The sequence below is a fragment of the Chaetodon trifascialis genome, chromosome 4, assembly GCF_039877785.1.
Source record: "Chaetodon trifascialis isolate fChaTrf1 chromosome 4, fChaTrf1.hap1, whole genome shotgun sequence".
Lineage (NCBI taxonomy): Eukaryota > Metazoa > Chordata > Actinopteri > Chaetodontiformes > Chaetodontidae > Chaetodon > Chaetodon trifascialis.
The window spans coordinates 18,520,400-18,533,558 of record NC_092059.1 but is presented as its reverse complement, the minus strand read 5'-3'; the positions used below and the strand labels follow the sequence as shown (position 1 = coordinate 18,533,558).

Here is a 13,159-nt window from a genome sequence, read left to right as displayed (position 1 = left end):
ATTTATTTATTTTTCATTTACTTACTGGCTTGCTGACCCTCCTGGTTTGGAGATATCTGCAGCTCTTTGCATCTGCAGTGAGCCTCCAGCAGGGAGAGCAGGAACGCTGTTGATCCAATCACAGCTCAGTGTGAGCTGTTGCTGCCCTCGTCTGGCCCACTTTGAAAATCTTTGCTGGGGCTGCTGTTGCCAATCCCTTACAAACTAGCTGTGTACAGTATGTGCTTTTAGTGCAGTTATTGTAGAAAAAAAATCAATGCATTTCAATCAAATTGCACTTGACAGGAAATCATACAAAACATCAATCACAGTCAGATCTTTCTCTTTCTGATTCACCACCATCTGCAATTTATTTGAATTTTCTGTTGCCTTGTGCATTGCATTGTCAGATAATAGTGTACACAAACAGCACACTCAAAAAAACGAATGTTTTCAGTTTGCATACCAACACCTTCCAGTGCAAACATACTACACACTCAAAACCTGATTTTAATTAATATGTAGTATGGAATTGGGGCACAGCTCCTAGACCCAAATTATTATTTTAACTGAATAGCTCAACCTACTTAGACTGCACTTGTTCTGCCCTTACTGTCACTTTTGCTGTCATCCTCTGTCATCCTTTTTCTGGAGTACCTGCTTCATTTCATGAGACCTCATGAAATAAACTTAGGTTCCTCTGCCAATTTGGGAAACATGGATTTGATCTATAACTAATAAAAGCTAAAGTTTAAACAAATAATAACAGTATGATGTTATACAGTGTTAGTATTTGGAGTACAAACACAAGTAAGTAGCTAAATATCAAGTAAATATGATGGAATAGATGCTTTTACAGCAGTTTGGAAAGAGAATTTAAAGAAATTAATTCAGAAGTTATGTGACTGCCTGTATCCTTTCATGTTTAATACAATGTATACATGTAATATGTGAACTGCAACTACCCATTATGTTCAACATAAGTTAATCTGTTGTTTTTTTTGTGTGTGTGATTTAATGGTTGATTTAGTCTATAGAATATCACAAATAGTGAAAAAGGCCTGTCACAAGTTCTCAGGTGACCTCTTCAAATGTCTTGTTTTATCTGATCCGTCGTCTAAAACTGAAACATCTTAATTAAACAATCCTGACATTGTGAAGCTGGGACCAGCAAATATATGGCCTTTTTTGCTTGATTTAACAAAGTGTCTGTTAATTAACTATGGAAATAATTGACTAATTATTTTAGTTCCTATCAGGAAGTTTGACGCTGAAAGTGCTGGCAGTGTTTCAGAGTTTTACAGACGTGTGCAGATGTGTGTCTCAGTGTCTCAGATATTCCAGTCATCGACAGAAGGAATGTGCATACTTTTATTTTTAGTAATGCAAAAATAACCAGTTAGCCATACGAACTTCTTTTGCATTTTTAAGTTTGGCATGATCATAGAAACATGCTTCTTTTCAAACGTAAAGCTACATTCAATTCACTAGAGTTTATATTCCAACAAATAACACAAAGTGATTGAAGGACAACACGATGAGCTGCTGACGAAGATGTTTAACAGCATCGGGGACCACGGCCATTACTGCCTTTTTATGACATAATAACAGGTAATACAAAAACTCCACATTTATCCCCATGTTGTCTTTTCTTTCAGTCAGTTAATTTGGCAAAAAAAAACTTTGTCACATTGAGCTGCAGCTAATGGCAGTAACACTCATGAATGTGACCTCGTCGTATCCTTTTATCTCAGTACCAACAAACACCATAACCTTTACAACAGTTACAACACTTGGAGTACCTTGCATAAGCATCATAATTATCTGAAAGTGACCTCTGTCCACCGGGCCATACACCGCTTTTAAAAGGGGACCACAAGTGTAAAAACAAACAGAAATAATCAAATAAAATGAACCACCTCTACCTTTGTAAAAGCAGAGGTAACAGTCTCCTGTTTGAAACGCTCAAACTTTGTGTGTCCTCTTACAGCAAGCATTACATTTCAAAACATTCTCAAATATATTTTGGCCAAAGTCTGGTGGACAGACAGGTCAGCAGGGGAATATTATTATTTATTGTTTCTGTGATAAAGATACCTTGATCCCTTTATGTTTATCTTTAGCACATGAATACACAATCTCTGTCTTGGATGTATAAAACACGAGGTAATAATGTTGAACTGGGATGTGACTGTCTGAGGAGCCAGTGTGTGTTTGAATACATTCACCTCCACTTCCTGTCGATTACCACTGCACGAACATTATTGTATAATATACTATATTAAAGGAATTGCTCAACAATTTAAGAAATACAGTTCACTTTCTTGCATACAGAGCACAGTAAATAAAAAGCTAGAACCAGCAACTGGTTAGCTTAGCTTAGCATGAGCTTAGACGGACTCTGGGTAAAAAAATAATAATAATTAAATAAAACGTTGAAACTCCATGAAATTACTGACACTGGCAAAAAAAAAAATAGCCCAGCACATGTCTACCATTGGACAGAGCCAGGCTAACTGTTCCACCTGTTTCCAGTCTTTATGCTAAGCTAAGCTAACAGGCCTCACCATCTTTACTGAACAGACATCGAAGTGGAATTGATCCACATTTTAATCCGCAAGAAAGCAATTAAACAAATTCCCTAAAATGTTGAACTATTCCTTATAACATTATAAGCATAATGCCTCGTCTTGTATATACAGTACTTCACATAGTACAATATACAATACAATGCCCATGCCTCTTCTTGTTTTAATGCTGTGCAAGGTCATACCTTGCAGTCTTCATAAATACATTTGGTAACAAAGTCTGATATTTAATTGCACATATCAAACATGACACAACATAGGTATGATCTGCTTGTGTGATGATATAAAGCTTTGGAGCTGCCTCTTGAGGCCAGCTCTGTCTATAAATGTGGCACTGCTATGGCTTCATTTTGACTAAAAAAACAAATTAGAGGGAAAACACACCGAGCCTGGGTTCAAACTGAGTCACATTAGGGGTGATATGGGAGGAGGTAGTACAGGCACATGGCCTCATGTCAGAGTCTGCAATTTAATGAAAGCCCTGTTTTTTTGTCTAGAATGAGACAGAGCGAGATCAGAGAGAGGTCAGATCAAAACTGACAAGTGCTGCAAACATACTATATGACGACAATTACACGTTTTTGTTTCCCTGAAAGCAGCTTTGGTGTGACTTCCACCAAGCTATACAGAGCTAATGTGGGGAAAGCTGACCTCTATGTTCATAAACAGGACCTTAAACTTCTGAGATCCCAGTCCGTATTTAAAACATTCAGTTTGTACTTGTGTGTACTCTCTGTGAGCTCTGATTCCTCGCAATCTGATCTCGGTCTCTCTCACTCTGGAGTCAGCAGGGTTCACTGTCCTGCGGCATAGGGCCAGCTGATGGAGCTCCCTGATAGCTGCATGTCTCGGATCAGCGTCTCGATGGGTGTCTTGCCCACCAGCCGCATAAAGAAGAGCTGGGAGATGAGGTTGGCTGGCACAGCGCGCAGAGCTGGGAGGCGCAGCAGTAAGCGGCCGAAGCGCTGAGGCTGGTTGGGATACTGCAGCCTCTCATACTCTGTTAAGGCGACCTGGGCCTTCTCCTGCAGGGACTCCACGTGGGCTGGGTCAGTTAGACCACATGCATCTGTAAGGCAAAAAAAAAACAAAAAACAAAGGTTTATCACTATTTGATTTTTCTGTTTTTACAAGTTATATATTCTACACTCCTACACCAATTTAAAATTGTAAATTCATGCTTTCACATTTTTGGTCCCTTTATGGAATAATTGGTTGGGGGAAAAATACACTTTTCTTGCTGAGAGTTAGATGAAAAGATCAATCTCACTTTCATATTTGTCAAATAAATACGAAGCTTCAGACCAGCAGCTGGTTAGCTTAGTTGAGCATAAGACCGAGAGCAGAGAAACAGGTAGCCTGGCTCTGCCCAAAAGTAGCAAAATCTGCCTGCCAGCACCTTGAAAACAGTCACCGCACCCAGCCAAGAAATAGGCACATATCTCCTGTAAACAAACATAACTTTGATTTCTGTGAGGGTCAAACAAACAAGAGTTTGTAAGCTTTAGAGGTGCTCTTGGGAGGATGTTGTTATCTTTGAACGGGGCCAGGCTAACTGTTTACCCGTTTCCAGTCTTTATGCCAAGCTAAGCTAACCATCTCATGGGCGTTGCTTCATATTTAATGGGCATGGAAATGGTATTTCCCCCTACAGTGAGGTCAGAGGATCCCCGGAGCTGGTAGGGATTTGATGTCTTACTGGCTCAGAAACCTGAACCCTGCCTAATACCTCACACATTGTCTTGTTTTGTTTTCCATTAAGACACTTGGGATCAGTTTAGGGTGAAGTGATCCAGTTGCAGCAGCAATCATCACTCAAACTTCTTGTAAAAATCCAACTTACCAGGTGAAAAGAGTGCAATGGCTTTGAGGCAGCTGTACTCGGCCGTGTCCACTTGCAGCCTGTTCAGCTTGTCCACCTGGTCCTGGAAAACCCTGACCTGGTCCATGAAGGACACCACACGCTCAGCAGACATGGGTGATGAATGAAACCCAGCAGCTGCCAGCAGAGGAGCCATATGTATGGGCAGAGCAGACTGGGCCGCATTCAGGATGAATAGCTCGCTCCAGCTCAGCCTCAGCAGCGCCACCTGTAGGGGCAATTGTAAATTGAGGAAAGGTCAGTTAGAGTAGTGGGTCCCAGTGGAGCTTTTTCCACAGCAGCCATTTTGACATGGCAGGAGAAGCACAAGTGTTACTAATAACATGAACAGTGTTCTATTCCAAGCGTCCCTGTCGTCATGACAGTGAGCCAGCATGCATTATACCAGGCCCCTGAAACTGAAGCAGCTAAATGGAATTCAGCCATCATTTATTTTATTATTTACATCTGTGCTTTCCCTACAGTGACGTGTCAATAATGCTGTCTGTCAAAAAGACCTCTCTGACGGACAGGAGCTCACACTAAGGCCATAACTTCTGTAGTTATTGCTTCATTTGTAGGGGTCACGGGTGATGATGACAAGAACCCACTGACTTAAGAGGAAATGAGCATCTTTATGTGGTTTAAAACTCTGTGACATTCAACAGTTAAGACTCTTTTTTTTTTTTAATCTGAGGCCTCTCTACATAAATCAACTTTGAACTCTGCGCTAATTGTTTGCCTTTAGTCATGTCTACCAATGCGAATAGTCCAAGTGTATTTTAAACGAAGTGTCAACAACATGACGAAGAAAGCATGATGTCATTTTGTAAGTCCAGCAATTGCTTGCCAGAGTTCATTTTTGGTATTTTGCTGATAACTCATGTCAGGTAGATAGACAGATATTTGGGGGTGTGGGTATGACATTAGAGCTGTAGTTTGTGGCTGAAAAGATGAATGCTGGCTTATGTTTCTCTGCGCTGAAACTGTAATCTGGTTTTCTGAACAAGGAAAGCAAAAGAAAAGAAGAGGTCATGTATGTCTTAGCTGACCTGCTCTGAGACTGGCAGCTCTGGGAAGTATGGGATGTTTCTGGCCCACTCGATGGTGCTGAAGAGGAGCCGAGCAGCCAGCTCACAGATGCTGTCAATGCCCATGACGGAGGCCCCGCTCGCAGACGCCTGCATCTGTGCCTGACTGTATGGGGTCCCGTAGCGGCTGTTGGGGTACGGCTCAGCCCGGAGGAGCTGGGAGATGAGTTCTGACACCGGCTGCCCGTTGAAGTAGTCTGCCCCAATGTGACCTGGCACCGCACCTCCAACCCCACCCGCCAGGGAGTTTGGACTGATACCTGGGTGAGATGGAGGGATTCGGCCCCGCTGGACTGCTGCAGAGAGAGAGTGAAGAGCGATAACAGACTGAGTCACACAGGGTGAGTGAAAGATGTTAGATGTTTCTTGATGTATAGCAGATGACGGAGGAGAAATTTCCTATCAATCAACTTTATCTTCTGCAGAAGGTTTTGAAGCAACATCCTACAATGTTCTACTGAAGCAAAAGTACATGAAAAAGAAAACACTGGTGCTTTACTGATAACTGAGATGGTTTAAAATGCGCACCAGTAAAGATTTTTTTTTTTTTCTTTTAACAATTCCAGTGAATCCAATCTAATGAGTTAGTTGTATGGAAGACAATATAATTCAGTGTGATCTTTGCTGATATGTTTCCAGTGTAAATAAAAAAGATTAAATATGTAAAACAGCTGCTGGATTACAGGAACAAATAAAACTGGTTCTCCTTCTTCCATCCATGTTTGAAAAAACACAGTTGAAAATTAAAATGAAAACATACTCTTAAATTATTTCCTTCACAAAGGAGGTGTTTCTTTGTTTGTAAGATATCTTTTAGTTTTAGTTTTAAAAAAAGCATCTAATATAGTTCAATACAAGCAAGTTAGTTTCAGTTTCCGTTTCAAGAGTAGTCAGCTACACTTCCATTTATGTCAGCTAGCATAGCTAAAGTTAGCTAATGTCAGCTATTTAAGCTGAAGTCAGCTAATGTCAGCAATGATAGGTAATGTCAGCTATCTGAGCTAACATAAGCTAATGTCAGAATGTCAGCTATGATAAGTAATGTCAGCTATCAGGGCTAATGATCACTAATGTCAGCTATGATAGCTAACATTAGCAAATGTCAACTATAATAGCTAATGTCAGCTATGATAGCTAACATTAGCAAATGTCAACTATCATAACTAATGCCAGCTAACAGAGCTAAGGTTAGCTAATGTCAGTTATAAGAGCTAATGATAGCTAATGTCAGCTATCATGGCTAATGTCAGTTATAAGAGCTAATGATAGCTAATGTCAGCTATCAGCACTAACGTTAGCTAATATCAGCTAAAATTAATAAGTTAAGTCAAGCCAGCTGCTGTCTGGATTTTGATGCACGTCTATTCATGCAGTTACAATACTGGTGCTTGGAGTAGTAACACCAATGACACTGAAAAAAGCTTGAGCTTGTCTGAAAAAATAATCACGTCATTGAAAAAGAAGGAAAAAAAATCACGAGAAACACATGAAAATCTACCAATACATCTTTCAGTAACAATACTTTTTTAATGCCAAGTGCTATTTTCAAATTTACACTCACTGTTCTAGCTTCGTAGGACTTATTCTTATCATCACAAATTTTTGTTAGCTTGACAATTCCACCTGACAGAAAAGAGGATACAGGTCTTATTTTTTCAGGTTATTTCCATGCCCACCAATCTCCTACTTTGGCATGCTGAGGTCAGGCCTGTTTCTGTTTATTTCTGTCTTTTCTGTTCTGTTTCTTTTTTAACACCAACCACGTCCCTTGCTCGTGCAGGTATCTGTGATTTTGCAGCATTTGGAGGCACTTTCCTGACAGGCTTTTCTTCTTTTAATGGATTCCCTCTTAACTCTTACTCTTTCTTTTTTTTTTTTTTTTGATTACTAAGGAACTATTACACTTCCAGAAATTTTATCTGCTATCTCACATTCAGTATCTCAACACCTTTTTATTATAGAAAAACATCTAACATTTACTGGACTATGTAGCCTTGGTAAAGGTCCTCATGCTCTGTGGTTTTCTTTCAATTCAGCCCATCAGTAAATGTCAGCTTTTATTTTGAATAGTGAGTTGAAGGTTATGGAAAAACGATTTACATTTCTAAAGTAACATAACAGAATTTTCTCATCATCATTCAAATGCATAAAGAACATATGGTCGCTGTCTATGCTATGCTTGTTTGAAATGGATCTCTGAGGTAACTTTTAATAGCGTCACGCCTAGTGATACCAAGCAATAGTTTGAAATGTGTTGCTTTCATCACCACCCTTTTAACAATATAATCATGAGTTAGAGCAGTCTAGTGGCTGCTTTATTTCATTGCAGCCCTCCATAATTATAATCAAATGCCAATACTCTAATGTGACTGCTTTCTCTGAGGTTAATGCACGACTGCCCACACTGCACCAAGCTTTACTGAACAATTTTGGCTGTTTTAAATTGCATTCAATACACTTTAGTTACATGCCAAAATCTCACTTAAAGCAGTAAGCATGTACCTCCCTGTTGGGGTTAAAGGTGAAGAAGACATTTCCAGGTAATGTGGAAACAGTTCAACCTGCGTCACTGCCACAGTCAGCATGGTTCATTAATAACCCGTCCCAATATAACCCCTGGCATACTGTCACCACAGTGCACATTATCTGTGGGACAGCTCGTGGTATCCACTGACACAGACTGAAATACAATACGATTTGCTCATGGGCGACTAGAATACAACTACAAATGAGTTTGAAATGGTTTGTGATGTGATAACGAGGAAATGAAAAAGAATCGTCTCATCTTACGACTAACTTACACTGCAGAAAAACAAATCATAACTAAAAAGATACGTGTAGTTTTCAGTAGAGACACAGACATTTCAGTTTGCTTGGACTGAAGATGGAGCAGTATGTGAACTTGTCAGCTTGCCCCCGGTCCCTGAAGCCCAGCAGCTGCAGAGAGTCAAGCACCAGGGTGAAAACAGGCTTTAGTTGAGAGTATAAATATTGTGCTTGGATCACTGGCAAATGTCAGTGGCTGTTTCTGTCGAAGTAAGCGCCTTCTCTGTGAATGACCCATTTCTGATATTTATTTATTTGTATATGTTTCTGGGTATTTGTGCTAATGTGGCTTTGCTGTGCTTAAAGACGCGTGTACATGAATCAGGGCATTTGTTGGTAGCCTATGTAAAGGAGAGGATATGATTGGTTCAGACCTCAGTGCTGGAAAGTGACTCAAGTACTGTACTTAAGCAAAATTTTGAGGTAATTGGACTTTACCTGGCTTCTGTTTTATGGTACTTTGGTAATCTGTACTGCTGCATTTCAGGGTGAAATGTGGTACTTTTTAACTTTTTGATTTTAACTTTCATTTGACAGCTGGAGTTACTTTGAAAATCAGTATGTTAAAAAATATGGGATTGCATAAGATCCAAGAGTACATAAAACACCAAATACAGCATTAAAATGCATAGACATTACGTCAGTAATAATAATAACTATCAAACAGCTATTCTACAAAGCAAGTACTTTTACTACTTTCAATGCAATTTTCTGATCACACTTCTGTGCTTACTTTTTTTTATGCAGAATTTGTACTTTTCAAGGAGTATGTTTACATTGTTTTTGCTTTTTCTTCTACTACAACTTTTTCCTTAAACCTACATTAATCTATGTGATTTTTCCTTTTTTGGCCACACACATAACATTTGCATACAGTATTACCCTTTAAGCTGATATGGCAAATGCATTAGCAAGCAGTTGCTTATTTTCACAACCAGCAGTTACAGAGCAACTCAAATTTGTGGCCAACTATGCATGTTAGTCCAACGTTCACTCTTTTTTTTTTTTTTTAACTCAGTTGTGGTCTCCACCCACTCCTGAGGGGAATATCTGTCTTTTTAGTAGCTAAATGCTCCACTATGTTCACCAGTTAGTGTTTGTCTGTTTTTTGGTGCTGAGCAGGTTGTGTACAGTGGATCTATCAGAGCTATTTTTTGTTGAAACCAAAACACTGAGCTGAAATATGGTAAAATGGTCCATAGAGCTGAGGTGACCTACAGAGTCAGACAATAATTCTCTGTATGTTTGTTCCCAAATAGTAACAAACAGGAACCTCAGGCTTTCATGCTTTTTACCTCTGTCAGTGAAAAATTCATTCATGTGTCCATTAATCCTCCAAAAAACATTTTTAAACTACGGTGCACATGGATAACAGAGCTCTGATACCTTCTTTGCGCATTCCGACACGGAAACACTTCTTCAGACGACAGTATTGGCACTGGTTGCGGTGATGCTGGTCGATTTGGCATTCTCGATTTGATCTGCACAAAGGAAATAAGAGATAAGGTGAGTTTCCAGGAAGGAAACTCTCTCTCTCTCTCTCTCTCTCTCTCTCTCTCTCTCTCTCTCTCTCTCTCTCTCTCTCTCTCTCTCTCTCTCTCTCACACACACACACACACACACTCTCTCACTGACCCCTGCGATGAGTGAACTGTGCGAGCTGGCGTGGCTGAAAAGCTATCAAGCTTGTGACCTTTGTAAATCATCGGCCCTACACACCCTTGTGCTGCCTTTTACAGCAGGACGAGGTCTGCCAATGTTTCACAGAGAGCCCTTTTCAGCCCTGGACATGGCAAGTGACTATTAAGACACCTTCCATTCAGAGTTAGCACATTATCATGTGGAAGAAATAACTGTATTCTGAGGCCGAGAGTAGTCTTAGTAAGAGCAGAGAATTGAGTTGTAACATTGTGTTCCTGTGCTGAAGAATAATGGGAATGTTGACCTTCTGAGGCAATCCATCCTCACATGACTGACCTTCAGGGCTTCCATTTCTTTCTTTTTTTTCTTCGGGCTCTTTGTGAGACGTATCCAAGGTTGGAACATATCATTCTGGAGTGAGAAATGGACTAATCTGCTCTCTCCTTCATGAATGTGGATAACTATATTTTGGCTTATCAGAACAGATGGTAAAACTTAACTTTAACGTGTTTAGAACGCATTACAAAGGAGTTATGAAGAGGTATAAGGACAGTTTAGGTGTTCATTAATGTGCAGTATCCTTCTCCCATAAAGACACATCTTATACTATTAAAACTATTTGTTTCATTCATTATCTCCATAAATGGATGTCCACAGTTGAAACACTTACATCTGCTTGTAGTGTGTTACAAGCATCTATTAAATGCAAAGTGAAGTTTCCAAAAACAATAAACAAGAAAAGTGAGCAAAATAAATGAAAGCTGTGTTCTTTAACTCCACATCTGTTCAGATCAGAAACAAAATAAGCCAACCACCTGAATCTCCCAGCAGCTCTTACCTGCAGGAGTAGTTGAGGTTTCGTCTGATGCTCCTCTTAAAGAAGCTCTTGCAGCCCTCACAGGTGAACACGCCGTAGTGCTTCCCACTGGATTTGTCCCCACACACCACGCAGTCCACTACGCACGCCTTGTCCTCATCCCCGATGTCCACATCGCTGCTCCCGGCCTGAGGCGAGCCCTCCTCTTCCTCCCTTCTCAGGTAAGCCTTCTCCCCGAGTCCATTAGTGTCCCCGTTGGGGTTGCCCCATCCCCCGCTCACCATGGCCATATTCTCTGAGACACGCAGCCCTCTGAGTGGATCATACACAGACCCGCCCTGTCCCCCAGCTTCCTGCTGCCCTTAAAGTCTAAAAACTGATTCCAGAACAAAAAAAAAGTGGCTCCAGATTTGTATTGAAGGCAGGTTTTGTCTAAGAAGATCTAAAAGTTGTCCCGGGCTCTCTTGTGTTGACCTTTCTCCCCTTTGCCGTCTGGTTGTAATGACCTCGAGGTCCTTCCCACTGCTGTTTTCTCTCTCTTCTTTAGTCTCTCTGCTCTCTCTCTCCTTGTCTTTCACCCCTGTGTTCGCTGCCCTGACCTCCGATCAATGACTCTCGAGGTCTGAGAAAACTTCACACACACATTGAGTGGTTCAGAGTTCAGGCAGGAGAAAAGGGTGCAGCCTTGCTCCTTTCACAGGAAACAATAAATTACACTTTGACTCCTTCTCCCTCCCTCTCACTTTCTCTCTCGTCCCCTTCAACAAGTTAAAACGAAACAGCACCTCACCTCACCTAAGCATGGTGACAAGGGACAAAACAGCCGCTCTCCAAATGAAAAACAAGCTCTACCCCTCTCTCAGACTTTCTCCAGAAAAGGTAGGCAAGTGGGAGGAAAATAAAACACAGCCTTCCACAAGCAGGGTTAAACTGCCCTGCCCTCTGCCCCAACGTACAAACTAGTCCAACCAGTTCCTGCCGTGCAGTGGTGTTATCTGCTGATCTGAGCCAGGTCTAGTCCAGACTCACTCTTGACTTGTCGGGGCTGTTACAGAAGCAGAGGTGATGGTGATGAGGAGGAAAAATAAGATTTTGCTGTGGAAACTCTCATATGCCCCCCCCCCCTCCCAAAACAAACACAGATGAGGAGTTTTGGAAATTTTCTGTCTTTCTTTGGTATTCTGAGAGTCGACGACCACAGCACCGCTTCAGCTTTTATATATCATAAGGGTTTTAGCCCAGGAGCACCACTGTCAAAAAGAGCCAGTTGAAACTGATTCCACACTTGATATCAATACAAGAGCTGGTGAGAAAGATTGAACTCTCCTTTCAGGACTAGAATAAAGTCTCTGTGGTCTCTGTAGCAACAAAGTTCATCAAATAAGTCCTCCTCCTCTGTGTCTGTGGTGAAATGATGTTTTCTTGTGGCTCCTCCAACTCCTCAGAGTCTGTGGTGTCAGAGGCTCAAATGTCACAGAAAAACAACGAGCCAAAACAAAAGCAGAGTTGAGAAATCTCCTCAGTGGCAGTTCCTCCTCCTCTCTCAAGGCTCTACAAAGTGTTGCTTCTCTCTTCCTTCTCTTGTTTTGTCAGTGCTTGTCCATCCAGCAGTAACAACCAGAGGCCAGAACCTCTCTGCATTCCCTGTCAGTAAGTCAGGGTGTCCTGTTGCACTCTTTACTATTCTGCCCGTCCTTTTTTTTTTTTTTCCTTTTTTCTTTTCCGCCTTTCTTTCTGCTGGCCCCTCCAGGAATAAATTAGGCAAACAAGCGCAGGAAAAACACGGTCATAGACCTTTTAGCGAAAGCCAGACGCCGCAGTGGAGAGAAGCCCAGAGATAGCCTCCTCTCCTGCTCCTCTCAATCCCCTCTCTGTGTCTCTGCCTCGCTCCCTCCTTTAGGGAGAGTGAGCGTGTGTCTGTGTGCTGAGGGATTTGACACTGCTATTCAAGCCCTGCCGTTGCCATGGCACTGGATGCCTTATAAGGCCAGCAGAGTCAAAGAGCACAGAGTGGGCTGCAGCCACACACACACACACACACACACACACACACACACAGAAAGAATGCCTGGCTGCCTGACTGGCTGCCTGTTTCCCCCCTGACCCCGGGCCAGCCTGGGAGCAAAGGGGGGAGTTAACCCCAACACTAAGACAAAGAGGGGGCCTCGGGTCGACACACAGCGAGCGCACGGCACTCACACTCATGTCCTCCACTCCACTGTAATCCTAAAGAATTCGTCTGACTTTGTTGACCCAACAATAACAGGGAGGGCCTGTTGTTGTTGAGCAACTTGTCAAAAGGTTATATGATATGCCACCATCTCCTTTTCACACCTGCTGCACACACTCACAGGTT

The 13,159-nt window shown here is 41.6% G+C and overlaps 2 protein-coding genes across 2 annotated transcripts in view; both read right to left on the bottom strand.

The window, feature by feature from the left end:
- Window positions 1-13,159, bottom strand: part of gtpbp3 (GTP binding protein 3, mitochondrial) — a 224,220-nt gene that overhangs the window by 157,771 nt on the left and 53,290 nt on the right. The gene's annotated exons all lie outside the window — the stretch shown is intronic.
- On the bottom strand, window positions 1,329-11,306 carry nr2f6b (nuclear receptor subfamily 2, group F, member 6b). The gene is made up of 5 exons (XM_070961503.1): window positions 10,825-11,306; window positions 9,732-9,826; window positions 5,481-5,815; window positions 4,411-4,657; window positions 1,329-3,636 (listed from the first exon to the last, which is right to left on the bottom strand). Exons 1-5 carry the CDS (start codon window positions 11,091-11,093, stop codon window positions 3,362-3,364), a joined length of 1,221 nt encoding a protein of 406 aa, XP_070817604.1. The 5' UTR covers window positions 11,094-11,306; the 3' UTR covers window positions 1,329-3,361.